The sequence below is a fragment of the Poecilia formosa genome, unplaced genomic scaffold, assembly GCF_000485575.1.
Source record: "Poecilia formosa unplaced genomic scaffold, Poecilia_formosa-5.1.2 Scaffold230, whole genome shotgun sequence".
Classification (NCBI taxonomy): domain Eukaryota; kingdom Metazoa; phylum Chordata; class Actinopteri; order Cyprinodontiformes; family Poeciliidae; genus Poecilia; species Poecilia formosa.
The window spans coordinates 370,908-395,449 of NW_006800169.1; the positions used below are offsets into that span (position 1 = coordinate 370,908).

The 24,542-nt window shown below is 39.7% G+C and overlaps 4 protein-coding genes across 9 annotated transcripts in view; 1 reads left to right on the forward strand and 3 right to left on the reverse strand.

The window, feature by feature from the left end:
* The window catches only part of agfg1b (ArfGAP with FG repeats 1b), a 13,320-nt gene extending 10,318 nt beyond the window's left edge, over positions 1-3,002 (reverse strand). The window contains exon 1 of the mRNA XM_007568771.2: positions 2,619-3,002. Coding sequence (XP_007568833.1) covers positions 2,619-2,785 — 167 coding nt within the window. The 5' untranslated portion in view covers positions 2,786-3,002. The remainder of the gene's footprint in view (positions 1-2,618) is intronic.
* A 952-nt stretch (positions 3,003-3,954) lies between these two features.
* LOC103149513 (probable flap endonuclease 1 homolog) lies at positions 3,955-11,049 on the reverse strand. Of its 3 annotated transcripts, none has more exons than XM_016680031.1 (11): positions 10,973-11,049; positions 8,435-8,501; positions 8,196-8,298; positions 7,935-7,989; positions 7,782-7,843; positions 7,564-7,700; positions 6,805-6,865; positions 5,973-6,104; positions 5,735-5,880; positions 5,483-5,639; positions 4,641-4,754 (listed from the first exon to the last, which is right to left on the reverse strand). In XM_016680031.1, the coding sequence occupies exons 1-11, from the start codon at positions 11,004-11,006 to the stop codon at positions 4,701-4,703; spliced, it is 1,008 nt and encodes a 335-aa protein (XP_016535517.1). In that variant the 5' UTR covers positions 11,007-11,049; the 3' UTR covers positions 4,641-4,700. The 3 variants fall into 3 exon arrangements, with proteins under 3 accessions (XP_016535518.1, XP_016535517.1, XP_007568781.1); XM_007568719.2 differs by lacking the exon at positions 10,973-11,049 and adding an exon at positions 9,311-9,594; XM_016680032.1 differs by lacking the exon at positions 10,973-11,049 and having other exon boundaries at positions 3,955-4,754; positions 7,916-7,989.
* LOC103149512 (mitochondrial fission factor homolog A-like) lies at positions 9,650-16,941 on the reverse strand. Of its 4 annotated transcripts, XM_016680033.1 has the most exons (8): positions 15,676-15,820; positions 13,784-14,005; positions 13,417-13,595; positions 12,596-12,687; positions 12,322-12,492; positions 11,360-11,435; positions 10,973-11,146; positions 9,650-10,864 (listed from the first exon to the last, which is right to left on the reverse strand). In XM_016680033.1, the coding sequence occupies exons 2-7, from the start codon at positions 13,995-13,997 to the stop codon at positions 11,015-11,017; spliced, it is 864 nt and encodes a 287-aa protein (XP_016535519.1). In that variant the 5' UTR covers positions 13,998-14,005; positions 15,676-15,820; the 3' UTR covers positions 9,650-10,864; positions 10,973-11,014. The 4 variants fall into 4 exon arrangements, with proteins under 4 accessions (XP_016535519.1, XP_016535520.1, XP_007568780.1 ...); XM_016680034.1 differs by lacking the exon at positions 15,676-15,820 and adding an exon at positions 16,860-16,941 and having other exon boundaries at positions 10,360-11,146; XM_007568718.2 differs by having other exon boundaries at positions 10,360-11,146; positions 13,784-14,002.
* A 107-nt stretch (positions 16,942-17,048) lies between these two features.
* stk25b (serine/threonine kinase 25b) lies at positions 17,049-24,433 on the forward strand. The gene is made up of 11 exons (XM_007568720.2): positions 17,049-17,138; positions 17,692-17,922; positions 18,933-18,989; positions 19,079-19,187; positions 21,205-21,362; positions 22,430-22,615; positions 23,306-23,451; positions 23,530-23,629; positions 23,713-23,784; positions 23,874-24,010; positions 24,090-24,433. The coding sequence occupies exons 1-11, from the start codon at positions 17,109-17,111 to the stop codon at positions 24,127-24,129; spliced, it is 1,266 nt and encodes a 421-aa protein (XP_007568782.1). The 5' UTR covers positions 17,049-17,108; the 3' UTR covers positions 24,130-24,433.
* The last annotated feature ends 109 nt before the right edge of the window (positions 24,434-24,542 follow it).

The window sequence follows — 24,542 nt, forward strand, 5'->3', positions numbered from 1 at the left end:
ATTTTTTATTTTGCATTGTGAATCAATTCTCTATAAAATGGGTTCTTTTCCCAGTCAGTTCCACTATGAAGCACAGATGCAGCTATTTTTTTACCTCTCATGGAGCAAACAGAGGGAAAACAGATCAGCTGACCTACGAACCTCATCAGGTCTGCCATTATCACCACTTTTTTTTCTCATGTGTACAATAAAAATTATTTCTTTGAAAGCAGAAGAACGGCAAAAAAATAAATAAATATAAAAGTTCGGGATTAGCTGACTGCCAACTGGGAGAAAAACACATTTAGTTTAAACCAGTAAAACCTAGAAAACTAACTGTTAGAGTGCTTTTCTAATCTATATTACTTACTGTCTTACATAGAATATTGAGATGGTTCCATCTTAGACTATGTTCATGTGAAAAAATAAAATAGTTTTTTCTTATAATTTAGTATAAGTGCTGCACCGATTGCAGTTTTTTGGCCGATCACTGATTGTTTAAAAAAAACCTTGGCCTGCCAATTCAGATTTTTGCTGATACCAATTTTTTTTTGTCTAAAAAGTCGCTAAATGTAGCAACAAAATAGTTAAGTTGGTAACAGTGGGGTGACTACTGTTAACCGGACAGGTGCAGATGTGACCTGGTGGGCGGAGCTAATGGTCAGAACTGTGCAAACCAGGTGTTTTGCACAGTTCAATGGTTGCCACAGAGATGAAAAGTTCCCTCAAACATGCATGAAAGAATCAAAGCAAAACTTCAGGTATGTTTTTGTTGAGGGAATAACATTATGACATGATGTAAAGCTAAAAAAAAGTCAATTTTACATCATCCTGCCCTTGACAAGACATTGGGCAGACATATGTATGTATGCAAAGAAAATTGAAATCTAACACAATTTAATTAAATGTTGTTATAACTCATATTAACTGGGTATCTTCAGAGAAACGTGGATGACGATGCTGTGGGCCGGAAGGATCTCTGGTAGCAGTCACTGTAGCAATAAATATGAAGAAGTCTCTGACTTTAGACACTGACTGACATGTCATATCTGGGCAGCAGAGAATACATTTCCAGGATGACATCATGAGCCGTTAGCAAGAACTACCAATTCACCTCATTTGCTTTTGCTGCTCCTATTTAAATCTGTCTGGCTCTACGGTTAGAAAGCCGGGTAGAGAGAGGATAGAGTTGGAGGTTTGTTTCTTGTCCACCATGATCGATGGAAGAGATGGTTTGAACTTCCTCCATCTCTCTCTGCCTCCATTCCAGCTCCTCTGGGATTTGGGGGTCATAGTTCAAGTATCATTTGAGCTTTTGAGATCTCAATCAGCTGCTTAAAGAAACAAACAAACAAAAATATACCTTGTTGTTACTATCCACAACTGTCCTGAAGTAAAAGAAAAAAAGAAAGAAAAACAAAACCCAAATTCCAGCTGATCAGCATCCAAAACCACAGCGTCCAAAAAAAAAGGCAATTCATCAATAAAAAACATTGTAGGCAAAAAACTACAAAAAGAACAAATCAGAACTAATGTGACAGAGTTACTACAACATGCTGCCATACTAAGCTTAAAAGTTGGGCACCTAAATCTTGTCTTACAAAAACACAGCAGTATTTATAGGACATTCATGCCCATAATGACTTCATGTAAACCTTTAACCACATCTGTATATTACCCTCTATGTCCTGTGATCTGGTGTTATACAGCAATCTGCACATATGGCAAACATTACATTAAAACAAAAAACTTAGGAAAGATTTTAAAACCGCACGTGTGTATTGTCAGATCGCCTTATATGGAGAAGATTATGACTCCTTACGCTGTGTGTATGGTTGGCTGATATACACACAGTCTGAGTCAAAGGGGAAGGTCATGAAAGTGATGTACTACTGCCATACTGACACTCTTACGAACATTTTTGGCCTCCAAGTCACATTTGAAATACTAAGGTAAATGGTTGGTGAACAATGTCGTCTAATGCAGCATCTCCATGTTGCAACTTGACTCTAAAGAGAGGAACTAGCCAGTTATAACACTGCCTGGATGGTGTCTTGCAAAACCAACACTTGAGTAAAACCCATGTGACGCACACAGAGAAGAAGCAGAAATGTGTTTCATGTTTAGACCAAGTGGATTGCTAAAACTTGAGGAATGACTGACTTTCCTATTGAAGCATTTTTCCCAACCTTCCCAGTTCCTTTCTAAGTCCAAACACCTATCAGGCCTAATTAGAGCTGTGTGTTTCTCTTCTGGTTGGTCTGATAACCTATCAACCCAACACCTGGAGGTTTTCGGGAGTTCACAACAACGTTATGCATGCTAACCTTGAGAACCGAGGCAGTGTGAGTCAGAAATCAAACAGTCAGCCTACACACACAAGTCAGGGCATCTCGTCATGCTGAAGGGTGGCTGTAAACAAGCCAATCTGCCTCCTGGAGGATCATAAAGCCCAGCCCAACGGCCCTCCGGCTGAACCGGAGGGAGCGGCGGCATTACCTGTCCCATCTTTCCCACTAGCTAACGAGCTAACGGTATCGCACCTCCCGGGAGCTTCGTGTCGACAGCTGCTTCTCGTCGCTCCACGGCGGTTGGTATAAACAACAAATAGAGCGTGGAAGCTAAAAAGAAACACTCACAGGATCCCGGAGCAGGTGGTGCAGACGAAGGAGCCCACTGTCATGTTGACATAAGTCGGGCCGCGCTGGTCACAGTCGAAGCATTTCCTATTCGCAGGCAGGCTAGTCATTTCCCGGAGCATCTTTAGGTGAGTCTCCTCCTGCTTTCGCTTCGCACTCGTCGCCATGGCAAGAAAATAGGGCACCTGGTATCACTGGGAGAAGTTTGGTCAAATGGCCCGGCGGCGGAGTGCGTTTCTTCGGGGGCAGACTCGCCGCGTCTGACGGCAGGGAACGGGGAGACACCTTGCTGAGGTCCAGCGGGTAGATTGGGTGACTGACAAACTTCTTCTTCTGTAACTGAAACGTTGACAAAACCCAACCCCTCCCCCAGAGGCTGCGCCATCTGTCGGTTTGGAATGCTGCCTTGTGTTTTGTTTCACAATGGCAAGGAAATTATCAAGGGACATAAGTGCCAAAATGCAATAAATAAGTCGTAAACAAGTATTCATGAATGTAATAATTTGAAAGAAAATAGTGAATTTATTAAGTACAGCGTTACATTTTAAGAACCAAAATTTTATAAATTAAGTTGTAAATAAATATTAATTTCTCTCATAATTCCAATAAAATGGTATATTAAAATACAACTTCAAAACTTAAGAACATCATGCTAATTGGCAAGCATGAGGGTGGCAGTGTCATGCTGTGGGGCTCTTTTACTCTTTGTTTGTTGAAATTATTTAGCATTAAAAGAAGAGGACGACTCTTAAAATCTTTTAACTTCACCCCAAAATCCAACTAAATAGTTGTTGGTTTACATAGTTTAAACCAACAAGTGTTTTTTTAATCTGGATTCTAAACACACATCAACGAGGGCTCATTAATAAATAATTATCAGAAAATACTTCATAGTTTGTATTTAATATGCTTAAATGCTGAAAAAATTACGTTCATATTATTTTATTTCATAATTCAGCTCAGTCACTGCTTGGGTCCATAGCTGCTATCTGCAACTATGATTGATATTTGATACAAATCATAGTTTGTCACCAATCAAACATGATTGGTGTTTGACACAATCAAAATACCAGCCATCAGATGTTGGGAATTATTTGAAGAAGCATAGTGGCAGTTTAGATTATTTAATAAAGAGATGTAGCAGAGGAAATAAACGCCTAAAAAAGGATATATCTGATTTTAAGACATGATTTAAAAATTTTGATATTTGTGTATTTAATAGACTGGCACATTAATATACTTAACAAAACTTTTGGTTCTCTGTAGTAAATGGTCCCACAAAAGAGCAATTAAAACAATTCACATCAAGTCACAAAAGCATTACATGACCAAATACAACTCAATGTCGTTTTAATCGTAAAAGAAAAATACTTACATATAAAGACATTAAAAAATAATAAAAAATTAGGATTTACATCTTTTTTTCTTCATAATATTGATTTTACTATGTGGACTTAGCAATCTCACTTTCTCTTTCTGAAATTAAAGCAACAACTTAAAATTCAAGCCTTTGGTGTCTGTCTTGGCTCCTGTTACACAGCAGGTGCTCATTGAATATCCAGAGAAGAGACGTCGCCTGTCCCTGGTTTTGGCCTCCCTGACAGTGGTCACTCTGTTCTCTTTCATGGCCGCACACCTCCTGCTCTGCTTGTCTCACTGGCTCTGCAGGAAACTGCTGCATGGACCAAGAAATCAAATGGAACCGTGTTGTTTTCTGAACACCACTGGTCGTACACGGGCACAGTACTGTACTGTCGGAGGCTGTGGTGTTCCAGATGCAGGGCTGTGGTCAGTATATTTTCATGATTCTCAGCTGGGTTTCTTTTAATTGTTCCAAAAATAGGCTCTCTGTCAAATAAATTATTTTAAGCTGCACATTATTTATCAATCAGCAGCTGACTGAATTTACCATCAAAATTATTGGATTGGGATAATAATCTGTTATCATAAGAAAATGCATCCTGATTATTTTTGTCTGGAATATTTACCTTGGAGCATAATCTTCAGGTTGAATTGTTTTTCTTTTTTTTTCATATATAGTTATTCCGATTTAGGAACAACTATAAAATAAAGGCATACTTATTATGATCTAGGTTTCTTTTTGTTGTCACCTAATGAGGAAAGTGATTCTACTGGCTGTGGAGGAAAAGAGAAAGAGGAAAAATGTTTAGACATCAAAATAGCAGATTTTCAACATTGAAAAAATGTATCTAAGCACCTCTGCTCTAAGGATGTGAGTGCATCTGAACACACAATAAGACAAAAACTTTTACAGTCGGGTTTTGTAATGAGAAAGGAAGCAAAAAAGTCCTTTCTGTCCAAGAGAAACAACAAAGACTGACTGGAATTATGCAGGAAGTGGGCCGGTGGAGAGCAGATGATTGGTGCAAAGTTATTTTCTATGGCAAATAATCTTAATTGTTTAGGACATCTGGAAAATAGTTTGTGCAACAAGTAAAAAGTATGTCAACAGTGAAGCATCCTGATACATTTATATGGTTGCTCATCTTCCAAGGGAGTGGACTTCTTCCTCACATTTCTGTCAAAGCATAATGCCATAATGAATGGGATCAAAAACATCCTATATGAGTAACGTCATGAAACACTAAGAACCGTGCTCCGCTCTCAAAAAGCAGTGGTGAAACAAAAAGCCAACAAACTGTGGTAAACTCCAAATACGTGTATACTAATTTTTATGTGTTTATTTATTGGGTTTCACAACATGAATTTAACATAAATTTTCTGAGAGGGCCATGTTTGGGGATGACTAAGTTTAAATTCATCACTGATGAAGTGGTGAAGATTTATGTTTTCTAAATATTCATCCATATGTTTGTGTATTTTTCCCCTTTTGCTCTCCTCACCTGTCCTCTCTTTCTGGTAACTCTGAAGAAGTTGTCCATGCGCGTCTGCCTGATACATCCCTTGCCGTCCCTTGCCTCCTTCTCCTTTTTCCTCTCCTCTCGCCTATTTTCTCGATGTTCATGAAATGTCTTCATGCGATGACGGATCCTCTCCTCCCTAAAAAAGCATACGGAAATAAATGGAACAAATCCTTCGGCTCCACATCGGTCCAGGTCCACATAAACAGAAAAACAGGCTCTATGAATCTGTACCTGACATGTTTGGTGTGACACAGGAAGTCCACCACGGCTTCTTCGTCCAGCTCCCTCCACATCAAGTTAGGAACTGGAGTTTCTGTTTCGTCCAAGAAAATCTTCCTGGCCTCTTTGTATTTCCATAAAAGAGGTACAGGATGGGTCTGGAAGTATGTGACTATGTTAGATTTTTTTCTTAATTTTATTTTCTTTAGAATTTCTGTATAGTGAGAAGTAGATCAAAACAAGAGATTACCTCTCTGTTGATGTGCAACACCACATTCTCAATAGTGCGATGCTTCTGGATGAGAGTCAGAGCTTTCTTTGGACCTAAACCGGGGATCTTGTCGCAGTAGTCACAGCCCAGCAGAATGCAAAGGTCAACAAGCTAAAAGGCATTTTGCAAAATAAGACAGGAAAAAAGTGATTATTCATCACAAAACTTTAAACAGCGATGTCAAACTCATTTTTATTTTGGGCTATATCAAGATTAAGAATGTCCACAAAGGGCCGGTTGGGGTAAAACGCATTGATAAAACCCATTAACAAATGGGTTTAAAGCTACAGTTTAAACCCATTAACAAAGAAGTTCAATAATACTGAACATCATTTCACATTCAGTAATTTGGCAATACACATACGAAAGAAGATTGTAGCCACTGAAAAAAAAATATTTTGGCTTCAATCTTCTGAGATCAAAAGTCATAATTCTGAGAAAAATGTCAACATTTTCACTTTTTTTCCCTGAGAATTTTTACATTTTTTTCTCAGAATCCTGTCTTTTGATCTCAGAAGATTAAAGTCAGAATAAATCTGGTAAATTCTGAAAAAAAAAAAAGTAAAAATTCTAAGAAATTTTTTTTTCCTGTTGCCCTAATCTTCTATTGAAAACTGCTTTCATTTGATTGATAAAATATTATTTAGACATACAACAGTTATTTTCAGTGTTCTATGTATGTGTCCCTCTGGGCCACATAAAACTTCAAGGCGGGCTGGATTTGGCCTGCGGGCCTTGAGTTTGACATGTGCTTTAAATGATTCCAATAACAGAAACTTAAGCAAAAGTTTCATTAATGTTTCGCTCTTACCTCCTCATGAGTAATCTGCAGTTTTTCCAGCAGCCTGGGTAATGAGTATTCCACAACTTCACTAGGAGCATGAGCATAAAATAAAAATCAGATAAGACTTACCATCTGTCTAATACAGCAAAGCACTGAACTCTGTTATCACTGGAACTACTTTACTTTGTTCTTATATATTTATACAGATTATAAGGTTGCAGTATGTAACTTTTATAAAAAAAAAAAGTTTTTTACATATTTGTTAAAACTGTTGCTATGTCGTGAGAGTACAGCATGAGACAAATAATCTGGGGGGGAAAAATCGAGCTCCTCCACCTTCTCCCAGTGCCAACTAGAAACAACCAATCAGAGCCAGGAGGCGGGTCTTATGGCTGTCAATCACCATCTGTGTGGCCCTGCTCAGGCTCCCCTGTCATTCCCCTCCTTGCTCTCTAAGCTGCAGCTGGCATAGCCGGTTGTCAATGCTAAGGCTAGTTAGCATAGCCACCAATGAAGGTCGATAAACAATTTTCCTGTAACGGTAAATTGTTTCTCCGTCATTAGCACATTTAGCGACCCGTACACAAGCGTGACCCTCATCCTGGCTCTGATTGGTTGTTTTGGTTGGTGCATTTCTTCAATCGGCAATAGCAGCTCAAGGAGAAGGTGGAGGAGAACCATCTTTTCAGATTATTTGTCTCAAAATTTGCTGCTACAACATAGTGACAAATATGTAAAATAAATGTAAATTTTTTATAAAAGTTACATACTGCAGTTTCAACATACCTGTTCTTCTTAGCATTCAGCTGACGAATGAGAACGTTCGCTCCAAAGGGCAGTGTGTCCATGTCCTCGGAGGCCACTGCATCCACAACCCCATGTCTCACCAGCCGGGCACAATGCGCTTCAGCGTCCCCTGGAGCCTGAAAGGCAGAATCCTGTGCATGAAGTATGAAAAATATTTTTCAAAAAAAAAAAAAAGTGGAAACTGAAACAAGTTGTACCTGGATGACAGGCACACCCATACATTTCAGTAGCTCAATGGAATCCTTAGTCTGGGCTGATGCTGCATAAAAGAATTATTCAATGACATCAGAATTTGGAAACATTTAAATATGATAATGAAAGATCCTTTTACACTCTTTATGCATGTGGACCTTCTCCTGTTCTTTTGGGGGAGCTCCAACCAGCTGCCTCGGCTCGCCTCTCCAGCTGCAGAAAAGCAAGTCTCAATCAGCGAGAGGAATTTTTTAAAATCTGGAATCAGTCAACAGTCAGTCTATCGTTTCTACAGCAGACCAGTTAAACTGCCGATTTGAGCAAAACAGGAAAGGGTCTTTGGTCCCACAGACATGTTCTCCAACTCAAAATGATCCCCAAAAACAATTCAAAACACGCAGGCTGTAAATGTTTCTTACAACAGGTGTCTTTTCCACGGGAGGCTTTCCATCGAATACAAAGACCGGCTTTATGTCGTGTTCCAGGAAGGTCAGTGTGCGGAAAAAGAGTCCAGTCAGGGGGCTGTGGAGAAGAAACCCAACATCACCAACATGGAAGAGAAGCTATTTTGGCATTTATAGCTGAATTGTTGGACTATTTTTTTTTAACATTACAGGTGTTTGTATTTTTTCTGATAAATTTCTCAAAGATCTCTCACCTCAAAGAGGGCGTTGCTGCTCGAAACTGGTTCAGAACCACTGAGGTATCCAAGGCGATGACTTTCCCTGCGATGGAATACAGCAGCAGCGCAATGAACATAAAACTACACAAGAGTTCTTCACTTACTGGTTCCTGTCACTGACATAGTTTCCCAAAGGACAAACTGAACAGATATTTCCTTGATGGCAGAACAAAAAGCCTCTGTTTCAAAAGATTTCATTTGATAAATGAAGATGTTTTCTCTTTAAATGTGAAAAGTAAAGTTGCTTGATGAGATAATTTCTCTGCATACACCTCAGAAAGTACTTGGCTGCGCCCCTGCATGTTGCTTACAGGTGGTTCCATAAACCATTGTATCTGCAAGTGAACTAATACAATTTATGCATATTTATGGATTTATACATGACTGTTCTCTGCATAGTAATGAACTGTTTGGAGAAGATCTCATAATCCTACCCAGAATAACATAATAAAAATAAGATCATTAATGAATATATTTCATGTATGGCACACACCTAACAGCTATAGCTGCTTGGACTTCCTGATGATCAGTAAAAAAAATTATGCATTTTCTCAGCAGCACATTGCTATTATTTACATTATTTGTGTCATTTCTTAGTTATTAGATCTTACAGAGATATTTAACTACAAGGTTAAAGCTTACATACTGTTTATTAGGGTGAGACCAGTTAACACGATTTTGAATTTGACTTCATGTGATAGCACTGTAACTTCAATTACTGATGTAATTAGCACCAAAGTGACTGTTTGGTATACAATTAGAAGCTTTATGAATGCTAACGTTAGCTGCTAGCAACCTTTGTTAGAGATAATTAAGGCAGATCAAGCTGGTCGGCGTTCAGTCCTCTATTACCTGTATAGTCACTGATATCCTTATAAGAAACTGCATTTGGAGCATTAGAACGAATTAAGTCAGCCAGTTTAGTGATCCCCATCCTCCTAATCACATATGAACTTTTGTTTTTCTCCCACTTCCGGTTTTGAAAAAAAAAAGGAGAAAATAAAACAAATAGCGTCGGGTTCTCAATATATCTCACGGTAAATCTACTTTGTATCCGTTTAGAAACACAGCGGTTGACTAAAAGGCGTTTTATCGTCAACGAAATTCAGCTATTGAAACAATTTTTTCCTAAGCTCGGCAAGTCAACAAAGTGAACGGTAGGGGTCAGTACTGAGCAAACAGATGGGTTTTGAGGAAACGGACCTCCAGCATTTATTATAGCAATAATATTTACAGACATTTCACAAATGAATAAATTAGAAACAAATATTAACCTAACGTATCCTCTCTTTAAATAAATATTAATACATATGTATGCAATGTTCACATAAGAAGGATGCACAACAGATGAATATGGTATTCAAAAACAAGTATTCATCTACTACACCTGAGCATGAACACATTGGCTCCTGGATTTACAGCAAAATTCATGATGAATAAAACAATGGGATTAATGGCTTTAATCTGAGAAACAAAAAAACAGCTCCAGCTCTGTGAATAGTATGTGGAATCTTCATGTAACAGATCATAGTAAGTCTTCCCCCACCCACCCCGCCGCAGATACACAATTCATATAAAACATACCAGAATCTCCTAAACATATGACATGCAGGGAAATGGCTATGGCATCTGCAGAATTATTAATATTTTGACACTTTACGAATGGTTAATGATGGCCACAGCAGGGGACCTACATTTCAGCCTAGATACGAGACCTAAAACTGTGTTTGTCACTTAAAGAAATCCTTGTTAGTCTTGTGAGTCTTTTCAAACACATGCTGCTCAGTTTAACAGAGGCCTGTCAGTAACAGCCGAGTTTTGTTTTTACTAAGATAAGTCTTTTTTTTTTCTGTGCAAGCCTTTAAATTCCCCAACCTGTGTAAAGATTACTTTGCTCAAACTAAAAGTAAACAAATGTTGTCCAAAGTATGCAAATAGAGTGTAAAACAGGAACTGGCATTATGGACACCCTTTCCTTAGATTATATAATGGAATATTTAGTACTATAAATATTTGCAAAGTGATTGTTGCTGTCAATTGAACACAATTATTATTTTTTATTTTACAGTTTCACTCTTTTTTTTTTACATTTTAACATTTTATATGACTTGTAGTGAGCTTTGTCTCAGTGTTTGGTGTCAGGATTATTCATTAATAGCCACAGTAAAATTATTTTAACTCAGTCAGATAACTAGTTTTAAATTTGACAACAGAGGCAACAGCTCAGAAAATACAATCAAGATGTCTGGCCTTCATTTTGTGGGCAATAACTTGCAGGAACAAGATATATACTGAGTAAACAGAGCACATCCAGAAAGCATCTAAAGCTCTTTACTTTTTCCAAATTTTGAGCACTTTCTGGTTTCACTGGTTCAGGTGCTCCCTAGACAGAGATAATCTTTAAATCTGTAATAAAAAAAACCAAACAAACAAACAAAAAAAAAACAAACATTTGTTTTCTTTAATTATTGTGGAATGTCAGAAAAGACCTATGCTGACTGAACAAGGATTTACTTTGGTTTCCAGTGTTTTTGGAGATTCGGGCCATATCCCGGTTTAGCGACGTAACCAGATCCACGTGTTAATGAGCCAGAACGCCACCGTGGCCGAGTACAGGACCACCTCCCGCTTGGAGCGTTCTTTGTTTTCTTCCTCCAGCAGCTGCAGACGTCTGTTGAGTTTCACAATCTGGTGAGCACAACAATGTGAATGTTTACTTACACACTTCTTTTTTTTTCTTTTTTTTAAAAGTTGAACGCTAACTCTGCTGGGCTGTGATAGGGAACCTAACAAATTCCCCAAACGCCAACACATCCAGTCCCTGTTTCACACCTAATCATTTCAAATGAAAAAGAGTTAAACGTTGAGAAAGATAGAGCTTAAGATTACGGGACTCGTTACCTGACGCCGCAGCGATGAAGCATCAACTAAGCCAGATTCGTCAGGGTTCATATCCAGAGCCAAGTCCAAATGGGTTCTGTGGAAATTAACACATCTTTGGTTAAATTAATAACATAAACAGCATCCTGAACAATATTCTGACATTCAGCATATATCCAACAACACTAATTTTCTTGTTCTTTTAGACCAGTATCCTAACTGCTTTCAATCACTACAGTTTTTTTTTTTGCAATTTCGCAGAACCCAGAACACTTAAAGTTCTGCGGGCCTTACTTGGCTCAATCAACTTCAGAAGTCATGATTCAACAATAGGAAAGCAAGCTAAAAATCACATTCATTAGAGAGGACCAGGGCCAAGAACCACTGCTGACCAAAAAGACTAAACAAAGGCCCAAAAACATTGATGATCCTCAAGAGTTTGGGGAAAATTGCAACAAAGGGTGAAAGTTTTGGAAAGGGTATTGCATTGTATCTGGTATAGAGTGATGACAGCTGGAGGGGTTTAGAGGTTAACTGATGGAACAATGAATTCTGCTCTCTAGCAAAAAATATTGAAGGACAATGTCTGACTATGAGCTCTTGACCTTTAGCTCAAGCTTTCATGGGAAGCATGTTTCAAAGCAAACCGGCATGTCAACCTCTGCTTCCCTTTAAAAAACAAAATCAAAACCAAAATGAATCTATGAAGCAGCTCACTCAAAATCCAGACTTGTATTTGATTAAGATCATGTGGCTTGACCTTAAACAGGCCATTCAAACTTAAGAACCTTCCTATAAACCAATTCTGCAAAGAGTGATCCCCAATTCCTCCAAATCGATGTAAATTATTACAAACAGTTGCTGCCAGTTGTTGCTGCCAAGGTTTGTATATACATTCAATTCAAACAATCAGAGCTGGCCATCTATATGGAGCAATATAAAGAATGTAGTGATTAATGAGAAAACAACCAAAAACAACTCACCTCCGGTGGCTATCATCTAAGAGTTCAAGGACCTGCTGGTAAGCACGGCGCGTCGTTGACTGAACGTAAGACAGAAACCCAGCAGCTGTAAACAGGTTGATGTTTGCATCTTCTGGAGAACAGAGGGGAGGACAGAGGCGGACAGGGGGGGCTGATGGGGAGGGGGTTACGCTAGCACAGGGGGAAGATTGGAAGAACCGGTAGATTAACAAACAATGATGAAAAATAGACTTTAGGGACCTTTAGAGATCAGCAGCACTTCAGGTTTCCTTACCTTACGTCTCCTCTGCTACAATGGCTGCCATGACGACCAGGTATGTTCTCACTTGCACTGCGTTCCCTCCGAGAGCGGGTGTTATAACTGGCCTGTAACACACAGAAAGAGCTCATTGAATTCCAGGCTCACATCTAGTGATCAAGTGTTATTGAAAATCCTGAATCATTAAATGGCCAAAATCAACAGCTTTCCTGCTGGTGATCGTCTCAGCATGCCATCACGTGAAGCAGAAGACTAACCAGACATTCATGTAAGTCGGCTGTGTGACAGAAGAGAAACGCCTAAAACATACAGGACAGTGGGTCCTGAGGATCTCTCAGTGGCCAGTGTGACAAAACTAGTCACTGAATACACCGTCCATCTTTGTACTGACTGGGCCTGTATGCACTGGCCTGTCCAGAGAAGCCTACAGATATTACTGGAATTTCAACATGAAATGTAAAATTTCCAATAACATAGAACTATCAGAGATTATGAATAAAAATCAATCAAATGTTATTTGCATAGCACATTTGAGGAACAAGACATTTCAAAATGCTTTACATCATAAAAACACAAAAATACAAAGTCATCAAACACACAGTCAACATTACATTTTGCACATAAGGTGATCACTGATTGTTTCATGATTAGGTTTCAAAAGCAAATCTAAACAGCTGAGTTTTTAGTCTAGATTCTAAGAAACTCAGTGTTTCAGCAGTTTTGCAGTTTTCTGGAAGTTTGTTCCAGATTTTTGGTGCAAAGACGCTGAATGCTCAAGTAGCAATTTTTCAGAGTTTATATTATAATCCACAAAACTAGAGTCTGATTGTACTCACAGTGTGGCTGGGATTACTCTGTGAGTTGGCAGCTTGATCCGTTTCCAGAGAGTCCAGCGGCTGTTCTGTAAGGGTGAGGACACGCGGCGGGGCCTTCATGTTCAGGAGGTCCACCGATGGAACCGATTGAATTAGATCTAAATCTCTTGGTTGAACAAACCTTGACTCTCCATCGTCACCTGCAAGAAAAAAAAGAAAAAAAGAAAGAACTTAAAGGGACATTTCTTTTACCGCTTCTAGCATCCCACTGATGATGGTGTTAAAGCTGTTTGTCCTGGATGGTCTGCAACAGCTCCACAACTTGAACTGCTCCATCTATGTTTTATTTTAAATGTTTATCATTAGTGACCCAAACCCAGTATCCTACCTGCAACAACAATTCTTTCAGGAACCTGCATCAGAGTTGTGTGAACCGGTAGAGGTGGCTGAAGCAGAGTGGGCCCCGATCCGCTCTCCAGCGCCACCTTGAGGGTCTCTGGGATTCGCATGCGCTGGCTGATGCCCTCTGTGTACTCCAGCTCATAATGGATGCGGTTAATCTCAGCCACCTCGGCAGGCGGGGTAAAACTTGGCCCACTCATCCAGCCTACTGTCAAATAGACAAAAAAAAAAAAAACTAACACAAAATTTTCTTTGAATATATGTTTCTGGGATTTGGTGTCTCTCACACATAAATATTCTGATTTTCTTACCTACAGAATTACAGATGCAAATGGAGCCGTCGAGTTATTTTACTCTAAGATGAACTAAAGTAAAAATCAGCCTGATTTCAGAAAAATTCACAACTTTAATGTTTTCCCTATGAGAGATCACAACATACTTAGGCACGGCTAGGTAACGGTGACTAAAACACTCTTCATTGTGGATGTTGTTACTGACTGAAGTTAGCTGCTTCCTGTGTCAGTAACATGTTCAAAAGGAAGTCAGAAGAAGCACATGCCTGTGGCCACAAGAGAATGAAAAACAAGAAATCTGATATAAAAATATATAAAATATAAAAACTTTTGAGATTAAAATAAATGCGCACCTGATGGGTTTTGTTTAAAATGGTGTAAAATATGGTCATTTGTTTTATAGTGGAGACATTGACTCTACTAGGATGTACATCAGACAGCCTGAGGGAAGAAACTGTGTCAGGACTGGCTGTTTTTTTGTTGTTGTTTTCTAACAAAGAGCACGCTGTAGCGCTGAGCTTAAAGTAAACTGTTTGTGTCCAGGATGTGTGAGGTCAGGTCTGCAGAGATGTTAGCTGCCCTTTTCCTGACCCTAGTCCTGTACAAGTCCAGGATGGAGAGAAAATCAGCCCTGATGATCCTCTCTGTAGACCCGATAGTCCACTGCAGTCTGGCCCTGTTGTCGAACACCAGACTGTAGCTAGAGTTTAAAACATGTTAGACCGAACCTACCAATCTCTATTTCCTAGAAGCAAAAGAATGGAGTGGGTAAGATGAGACAAAAGAAGGTTTGATTTTAAATGGCACCCAGTAATCTCTGGGGATACACGATTCCCCGTCTGGTAGGCCCCAGTCCAAACTCTGACAGAGAACAGGAGAGGGACTATAGGTTAGGCAGGAGGAGAAGCCTGGCATGACATCCATCACAGCGGACGGACCAATTCATCTTTTGAATTGTTTATTATAAATTATTAATAACTCTTATATTCTTCTTCTTGTAACTTCACACACACATAATATAACATCTAAAGGTAAAAATGATGAAGTCACACGATTTCAATCAAGCTGCCCTTCTCCATGCCAGTGGATAACTACTGCTTAAGCGGTTGAATTTATTTCGAGCAGAATCATTTACGGCTAATTTGGACAGGCTCAGCGATAGCCCCGCCTTGAAGCTGCCGCGTAGTCACAACATGTTGTCTGGCTCGTCTGAACAGACTGTCCGGTAGTTGTGTCGCGTCCTGAGAGGACTACAGTGGTGAAAGATATGGCGTGTAACAGCCATGCTTCATAAATACTGGATGAAAAACAGTGTTTCTCGCAGCACTGCGTTAAATTACATAACACTGACAAGAGTGTAGCCGTTGCTGACACGCGGTTTCAATGTCACAGAATACAAGACGCCATGTTCAGCCTGAATACAAATTAACATTACGCTAATTAACTAAAATTGGCTAACATACTATTTAACATTAGCAAGCCATGAACAGTAGCCCGCGTTAGTATGTTAGCAAAGCCGTGAGCTGAGAACCGCGTACCGTCTCCAATGTAGGGACACAGCTATGAACCCTGCGTGACTACTTACTGTTTGGGGTTTTTTGGTCCACGCTTTAAAATGTCATGTCAAATCAGTGTTCCATTCGCTAAATATACAGCTTCTGCTGGAGACAATCAGCGAGCAACTGTACAGCTCCTAACGCAAATAAAGAGTGCTGTTGCTCCAATCACAATCGCGTGCATGACTACGGGGGGCGGAGTTTGAGACTTCTATTGCTCGCGGAACCGAGAGCTGCTATAGCAGGTGGCAAAGAGGTTATAAAACGAACGCACGGTACTCTCACATTTCAGCAGGATGCTTCTTTATTAAGGAATCAACCGGCGAAATAAATAATAGAGAATGGCCATCTACAAAATGCCTTCTGCTTATTATTCAGTTTTTATTTATTTGAATGAGTAACATGGACATATCCACCCTAATTAGGTTACTATTTCCATAATTTTGTATTCACCCTTTTGTCCTCTTGTTTACATATCTATCCAGTTCTAGTATTAGGATTATTAGGCATCCTATTGTCAAAATAGGGTCAGATGCTTATGCTGAAGAAAATATTTTAATCTAAGGAAAAGAATGGATGAGTAGGACTTACATATGAGATTGTGCTTATGTGCTTATAAAACTATAACTTGCATCATAGTTTTATAAGTTTCTTGCACACTGTTGATTTTCAGTGGCAGTAAGTGGAGATCTCTTTCTAACACTATAGAGTCGTGTAGACTAACACGTGTAGTTAGTCTACACGAATCTTAATCTTAATCTTAAGAGTGAATGTAACTACAGCTCCCAGATGAGTTACTATTTAGTAAAACAACACAATATTGAAATCTGGAGAACAATTACAATCCATAGAAAAATGTGTTTTTTTTCATGGCAAATCGACATCTGTTAGCTACAGGAAAATAAGCTATTATTAATAATAACCTCACGCTATTTCAGAAAAAAACATCACTTTAATAGCTCCATATCAGCTGTAAAATATTAACATAACTATTAAAAATATCAGGTTGAAAACTTTCTGCTGCAAGTGTAGAAATACACCTCCCAGAATTCCATCGGCTTCCTACACAGAGCGCATGCGTAGTCGGTCTGAGCCATTATTTTGTCCTCCTCAAGCTTTAAATGAACAACAGGCTAAGCGCTCCCTGAAATGAATTAAATATTAATTCACGGAAAGAGATTTTTTTCTCCCTCCGTCCTCACCGAGAACATACCATGGAGCGTGTCGGTCAGTAGCTCGCTGTCTCGCGGGCCTGCTCGGTCCTCCGTTGGGCTTGAAGGCCGAAAACGGTACGCGGGGTGACAGCCCCGTTAAAAGGCAGCAGTTTGGGTGTTTATCTGCTCGGCTAGCCTCTCAGCTAGCTTCCTAGAGAGCAGCGACGGGAAGCGGCGAAAACTGTAAGGACTGATAAGTTTGGAAAGACAGAGCTGTGACTGTCGCTCTGTCCGACCCGGCAGAAGGGATGGCACACCTTGGAGACTTACAGAACCAGGTACAGAACCTCCTGTCACCTTTCTTATCCTTTGTTTAGTGGATTCCTGTGGCTGTCAGGCTTTTCAGGAATAAGGATGGGTGGGGGTCCAAGACATCGGGGCACACGGTTAAACCAATTGTCACAACATGTACCATTTTTTATTATCATTACATTTAGCAAGAAAGATGATTGGAGACAATTTGTAAGATAATTTAAAATGTAATGTGCTGTTTTATAATTTCAATTCTCAGTAATTTTGCATTTGCAGTTGATATATTTGTGCGCTGAGACAACCTCGTAACTTTGAGTTTATTTGCTGCTGTTATTTCAAATATAGTAATGTAAAACACACGCAGCTAATCATATTTTCTATTAATATTTTGCAGCACAGCACTATAGTACATCGAATATACATTTAAGGTAGCAATAGCAGCATTGCTTTCTGTGCTTTTTATGTCAATTAGGGACAACCTCACAGTGCACACACACACACACACACACACACATACAATAAAACATAAGCACCTTTATTAGCATACAAAATGCTTAGATTTGTCTGTCACTCATCCAGAACACCAAGCTGGACCCGGAGGAGTACTTCACCAAGCAGGAGCGGATTGGAAAGGGTTCTTTTGGAGAGGTTTACAAGGGTCTCAACAACCGCACCAAGGAGGTGGTGGCCATTAAAATTATTGACCTGGAAGAAGCCGAGGATGAAATAGAAGATATTCAACAGGAGATCACAGTCCTGAGCCAATGTGATAGTCCGTTTGTTACCAAGTATTATGGATCATATTTGAAGGTGAGATAGTAAAAAAAAACAACACACACACACACACACAACAATGGGATAACTACATAAAGAGCCTCGCAATAATATAAATTTTTCACATTTCATGTCACAACTACAAACAAGAATGTCTTATTGAGGCATTTTATGACATAGACCAACACCAAGTAGCACAGAACTGTGAAGTGTCTTTCCTTTTCAAAATCCTTCATAAATAATAAAAGTTCATGTTTCCTCTGACATTTCTGCTTGACATAAACTGATTAATAAGTGGATAGCTAAAGGTGCTTTGTGGTAGTTCTTTTACAGAACTTGATCCAGGTGAAGCTAAAACTGTCACTTGAAGAGTACTGATCAGAGCTTATTTACAGACATTTATCTCAAATGTGCAAAATGTATACATTTCCTGTGCAGCTGTGGCTTAATTACTGTTCTGAACATGTTGATCTTTCAGCAAGTTGCCTTTTTTCTTTAGTCTGTATACCTCACTTAATGATTAATCCATTACAAAAATTATTTAAATAATTGATTAATCACAATTAATTGTTTCAGCCTGTTTGTATTACATAAAATCTCAACAATCCCAACTGGGTTTTGGTTAACAAACCAAACAAATAAACAATTATAGCATAATCTAGACTTAATGTGACGGAGGTCAAACTATTGTGTTGACAGCCAAATAGACTTTAAAAGGAAACCAGAGAAAGAGTTTAAATTAAATAAACAATATAAAAAAAGTCTAAGAGAGAAGTAGCAACAATTTATCCATAGATTAAAATGAATCACTATTATTATTATTATTATTATTATTTATTTATTTTTTTTTAAGCAAAGAAAATGTCACATCCAAAAATCAGAATAACTAGAAAACTAAAAAATAAGTCTAATTTATGTGGTTATAACTTTAATTTCAGAAAGTTGAAATAAGAACCAGGAGATGAATTGTAAAACGCTCTAAAACAAGTTAAAGACGATGTGAAATAACTGTCAGTTAATACTCGATTCTTTTTTTCCCCCTGAAGGGAACCAAGCTATGGATCATCATGGAGTATTTGGGCGGAGGATCTGCTCTGGATCTGGTAAGATGTTTTCTACGTTTCACAGCCCGTTGTTGTTGCAGCCAGACTGAAAACGAGAATCCAAACCGTCCCGTCTCTCCCCGGCCCAGCTCCGCCCCGGACCTCTGGAGGAGACCTACATCGCCACGATACTGAGGGAGATTCTCAAAGGCCTCGAGTATCTGCACTCGGAGAGGAAGATTCACAGAGATATCAAAGGTAATGAAAGATGTGTGACTACAGCCTGGTGCTGGCCGAGCCCGAACCAGATGCTTCACACTCAGCCACGCAGTCACAGTCACACTACACACGTTCTCTTCTGCTTGATTTCACAAGCGTGTGTGAGGTTGTAACGTCACAGCCATCTGTAGGTGCTAAACATATTCACGTTGGTATTTTATTTTCATTTACATCTCTTTTTTTTTTTAATTAACTTTCATTTTAGATTTACATCATGATGCAGCATTATTCCCTCATCAAAAACATACCTGGAGTGTTGCCTTGATTGAGAAATCCATTAATCTCCCGTGGCAACCATTCAGCTGTGTAAAGCACCTCAATCACAAAGTCAAATTTGAAATAAATAAGTATTTTTGTAACAACCGATAGTATGCCTGAAAAACACTTAACACTGCCCCTTTAAATGTTTTTCTTTGTTACTCATAAAATAGATTGATTGTAATAATCCCACAGTGACAAAAGTGAGACATTTAATAAGTTTGACTATTAGTGTGTTTAATATTCCGCAGAAACATGAATGCATCATTTCTCCCTGCTTCTTGACCTCTCTGTAGAGCGTTTGTGCTTTTTAGTGCTGAAGCCACAGATTCAGTGTCTTGTTCTCAGCAACACGTTTCAGGGATTGCATTTGTCTCCGCTCTGCTCTGCTCTTCTGCAGGGTGTTCCCCGAAGAGTTTAGTCCTACAGCTTAGTGCTCCTGTTGAGACATCTGAAGTGAAAGACGTGGATCATTTAGTTTCATCAGCTCCTTCTGGTTGGATACAGCTAGTGAGAAAGCATGATGTCTTAAAATTCAATGTGTTGAAAGTAGGAAAAGAATGACCAAATGTGAGGATTGTACCATCTTTCTCAGGGGTTGAATGTTGATTTCTTTACATTTGGGCCATACATGCACAGCTATTGCTTTTATGAGATTTTACTTCCTTAAACCTTCCAAAAATGATCAAATGGCTGCATGTGTTTCAGTTTTTGGAGCATGCAGGAGGCGTTTGTTTCTCTCTGGAATCTTTCAGTGATATATTAAACAGAAGAGCTGCAAAAAATAACTAAATATAAAAGTTAGGGACTGCCAACTGGGAAAAAAAACACATTTAGTTTAAACCAGTACAAACTAGAAAACTAACTCATGATAAACTTTTAGAGTGCTTCTCATCTATTTTACTTACTGTTATATATAGAATATTGATATGGTTCCCTCTTAGGCTATTCTCATGTGAAAAGGTGAAATAGTTTTTCCTTGTACTTTAATATAAGGGCTGAACCGACTGCAGTTTTCTGGCCGATCACTGATCTTTAAAAAGCCTGACCTGCAGATTCCCATTTTACTTTATTTTGTCTGAATGGTTGCTAGGTTGGCAACGGTGGGGTTACAATTGTTAACCACAGGACATGACCAGGTGGGCCGGGCTAACGGTCAGTTCTTTCTCACGGCAGATCAGAAGTGGACAGAACCATTAGCTGGTATTTTATGGTGCTGGTATTTATTGTTCCTTCCTGACTGGGTCTACTGCAGAACATACATCCAGATACACTTGGAGGTTTATCTGCTGTAAACCTCAAAGCGCTAATGGAAGTACAATAATACTGTTACCATGGAGACTAGTCGCTGGATGAAGAAGAGACCTTGCTGACTGATTTCTTAGGCAAGTAGCCCTTGTGTAGCAGAGAGCGCACCATTTAAAGGGAGACATCTAGATCCTCTATCTCTACGTCCTTCAGATAAGAAAAACACAACTTTGTTTAATTTTATGTATTTAAATTTACATTTTCCATATTTATCATAGGCTTGTGTTGTTTATGATGAAGAGTGCCACTGATCAAATGAGGCTGCAGCAGTTTTACTCCAGACCAGGTGTTTGCTGGTGACCCAGTTTCACCATGGAGCATTTAGGACTTCTGTAACGGATAGCAAAGGCTAACCCAGCTTATTGAGCACTCTCTCTCTCTTTCTCTCTCTTCCTCTCTCTCTCTCTTTCTCTCTCTCTCTCTCATCCAGCTGCCAACGTGTTGCTATCGGAGCAGGGCGATGTGAAGCTTGCTGATTTCGGAGTGGCCGGCCAGCTGACAGACACCCAGATCAAGAGGAACACATTTGTTGGCACGCCGTTCTGGATGGCACCGGAGGTCATCAAGCAGTCGGCTTATGACTTCAAGGTGAGAGAGGAGCAGCAGCAACGAGCCTGGCAGCAGCAAACGGCAACCACAAGCACCATGACTGACAGAGTTACTGTTACACACGCTGGGCGTCTCTTTCAGCTTTGCACTTCTAGGAACTGAACTCAGACTGGATGGTAAACGTTAGTTTTCCATTCTTGTCTCAGACATGCTGGCACAGAAATGTGCTTTGATCTGAACTACTTGGCTGTAGGTTTAAGGTTGAGCCTCTGTTGGTTTGGACGCCAGGAAGTTAGCTTTTACTCACATCTGACCCAAACTCCCACTTCCTCATGTTCACTGAGGCGGCGGGTAGAAAACTCTCTGAGGTTACTTTCACCAGCAGCTTGTTTTTCTTGCCCTTCCCTTCCATAAAAGCCCCGTTTTCAGAGTGCATGACTGACAGCTGTAAATGTGATGGGTGCAGCTCCTCCAGAAGTGTCTGTTGGAACCAACACTCAACCCCCAATCTCGTCTGCTCCTACCGGCTACACTAATTAATAATCACTACATGCAAGTAATAATAACTACATGCTAGTTTTAGCTACCACAAAACTAGCATGTAGTGCTAGTTTATAGTAGATTGAACTATTCTGTGAGAGACGCTTATAGCTCAGGATACTGTTCTGGAACCTAACTCTAAATGAAATGAAATCTTTATTTTCAGAACAAGTAAAATGTCAGGGACAAAATAAAATAATTAAGAAAACAAGAAAAAATACCTATCATAATAATAATAATTAAACATGAAAAGACAAACAAAACTCTGGGTTTATACTGAAATAGTAACAAGTTTTGTTGTGCTTCTGTACAGTAAAGGCTGATGCTAATTCTAAAAATGTGCACACCACACTTTTCAGATTTTTGTTGCACCAAGTTGTTAAAAGCTTTTTTCATCGTCCCTCTGGTTTGTGTTGATTTATTACATAAAAATCTACTAAAATTTCTCATTTTCTTGTGTGTTTCAGTGTGGGAAACCATTGCTGTTTTTAGATTTGAAGTCTGTTTCTTAGTTGCAGCTCGTTTTGTGTCGCATGACGTGACGACATGTTTCTGCTCCGTTTCAGGCCGACATCTGGTCCCTGGGGATAACGGCCATAGAGCTGGCTAAAGGAGAGCCGCCCAACTCGGAGCTGCACCCCATGAGGGTCTTGTTCCTCATCCCCAAAAACCCCCCGCCCACCCTGGAGGGCCCCTACAGCAAACCTTTCAAAGAGTTTGTGGAGGCCTGCCTAAACAAAGACCCTCGTTTTGTGAGTCCAACAGCTGTGTCCGTTTTTTAAGCTCACAATTCTGGAGCTTTTCAGCGTGGAAAAAGAGAGCTTCGCTAATTAAAACGTATAAAAATTAGAGATGCACCGAACCAAAGTTAATATCCGTATCGGTCCGATATTGCAAAAAATTCTAGGTCAGGTATCAGTGACAATGTGCCCAATTTATTCAGTCTAATTCTATGCTTTGTGCTCTGAGTGATGTCATGCTTTATTATTTATTTGACATTATATTTAGAATTTCTAATTTCACTTTCTGAACCATTTGAAAGAAAGTTTGTTGGAAATTATTTTTTGCATGTTTGACAGAGACAGTCAACCTATTGTGTTTGTCAGTTTGTCTCTTTATTATCTATTTCGCATTGACTGTTCTACTCCTAATTGCATTGACAGAACAAATGAAAGTTGTTTTTACATGTTTGACCAAACTTATGAAGCTGTTTTTTGTATTTAAGTGAGCTGTACTGATACAGAGTTAGAAGATTAATTTATAATTCAGTACCTTTATGTCTGTGTTCATAAAAAAGACATTTGAAGTCAGTTCAGTACCTCAGATATCGGTATCAGTATTGGCAGTGAAAAAAGTGGATCGGTGCATCCCTAATGAAAATAAGTAAGTAAATGGGTTGTGATTTTTAGTGGGTATTTTTTGCTTGTGTTCTGTCTGCACAGAGGCCCACTGCCAAAGAGCTCCTGAAGCATAAGTTTATCACCCGTCACACCAAGAAGACGACGTATCTCACAGAGCTGATCGACCGATACCGGCGCTGGAAATCCGAGGGACATGGGGAGGAGTCCAGCTCCGACGACTCAGACATGTTAGTGCCGTCGTGACTCTAAGAGCATTTCTGTCCTCTCGCTGAATCAGCAGTGTTTCATTCTCCTCCACCTCACAGGGATGCCGACGGTGACGTTGAGCAGACTCCCCTGTGGAACTTCCCCACAGTCAAATCTATAAGCCAGCTACAGCAGGGCTACCCACAGCCGGACTCAGAGGTGAGGCATCCCACTGCCGTACACGGCAACCAGCAGCTGCTCTGTCAGGTCGCTCAGCTCTCTACCTCTCCTCCTCTCTTTAGTCCGGAGATTCTATGAAACGACAGCCTAAGTCCCAGTGCTTGTCTGCTTTGGTAACGCCCATATTCAGAGAGGCAAGTCACACTCCTCCTGCTCCTCATCACAACTGCAACTTATTGACATAACCAGACCAGTTATGGACAATACTTTTCTTCCCCATCAGTTGAAAGACAAGCGTCGGGCCAGCGGAGGTGGAGTAGGAGCCATTGAGGAGCTGGAGAACGCCTTCAGCCTGGCAGAGGAGTCCTTCCCAGGCATCTCTGACCGTCTGGTCACACATATGATGGAGAGAGTGTGCAGGTGCCGCTTCCGCCGCCGGCGTTCTAAAACCGACGTCACGTCTCTGACTGTAACCTGCTAATCCACGTTTTCCTTTCAGGTTTACTTTAAATGGTAACATGACTCCATCTTCACGGTGAAACCCCCTATTGGATGTAACGTCACCCGGCCTTGTTTTTTTTTTTTTTTCGTCCATCTGTCCATGAACACAACAGCTCTGACGACCACAAACAGACCACCTGTTGTACCACTGCCACCTTCCCCCCCGTCTACACCCTGAAAGAGATCTTATAATTAGTTACAATTAAATATTTTTACAGTTTTTCTTTAAAAACGAAGAGTATTTAACACTAAAACAAAAAGAAAAAAAAAAGCCATGCCATTTAGACCGTTGTGTATACCTGTTAGTGAGAAGAAATCTGCTATAAAGACTATTGAAAATTATCTCCTGTCTTTTTTTTCTTGCTCCATGAACTCTTCTAACACCATGCCTACTTTCACTCAAAGAAACTCCATTATAAAGGGACATCTTGATATTACAAAATGAATTTTT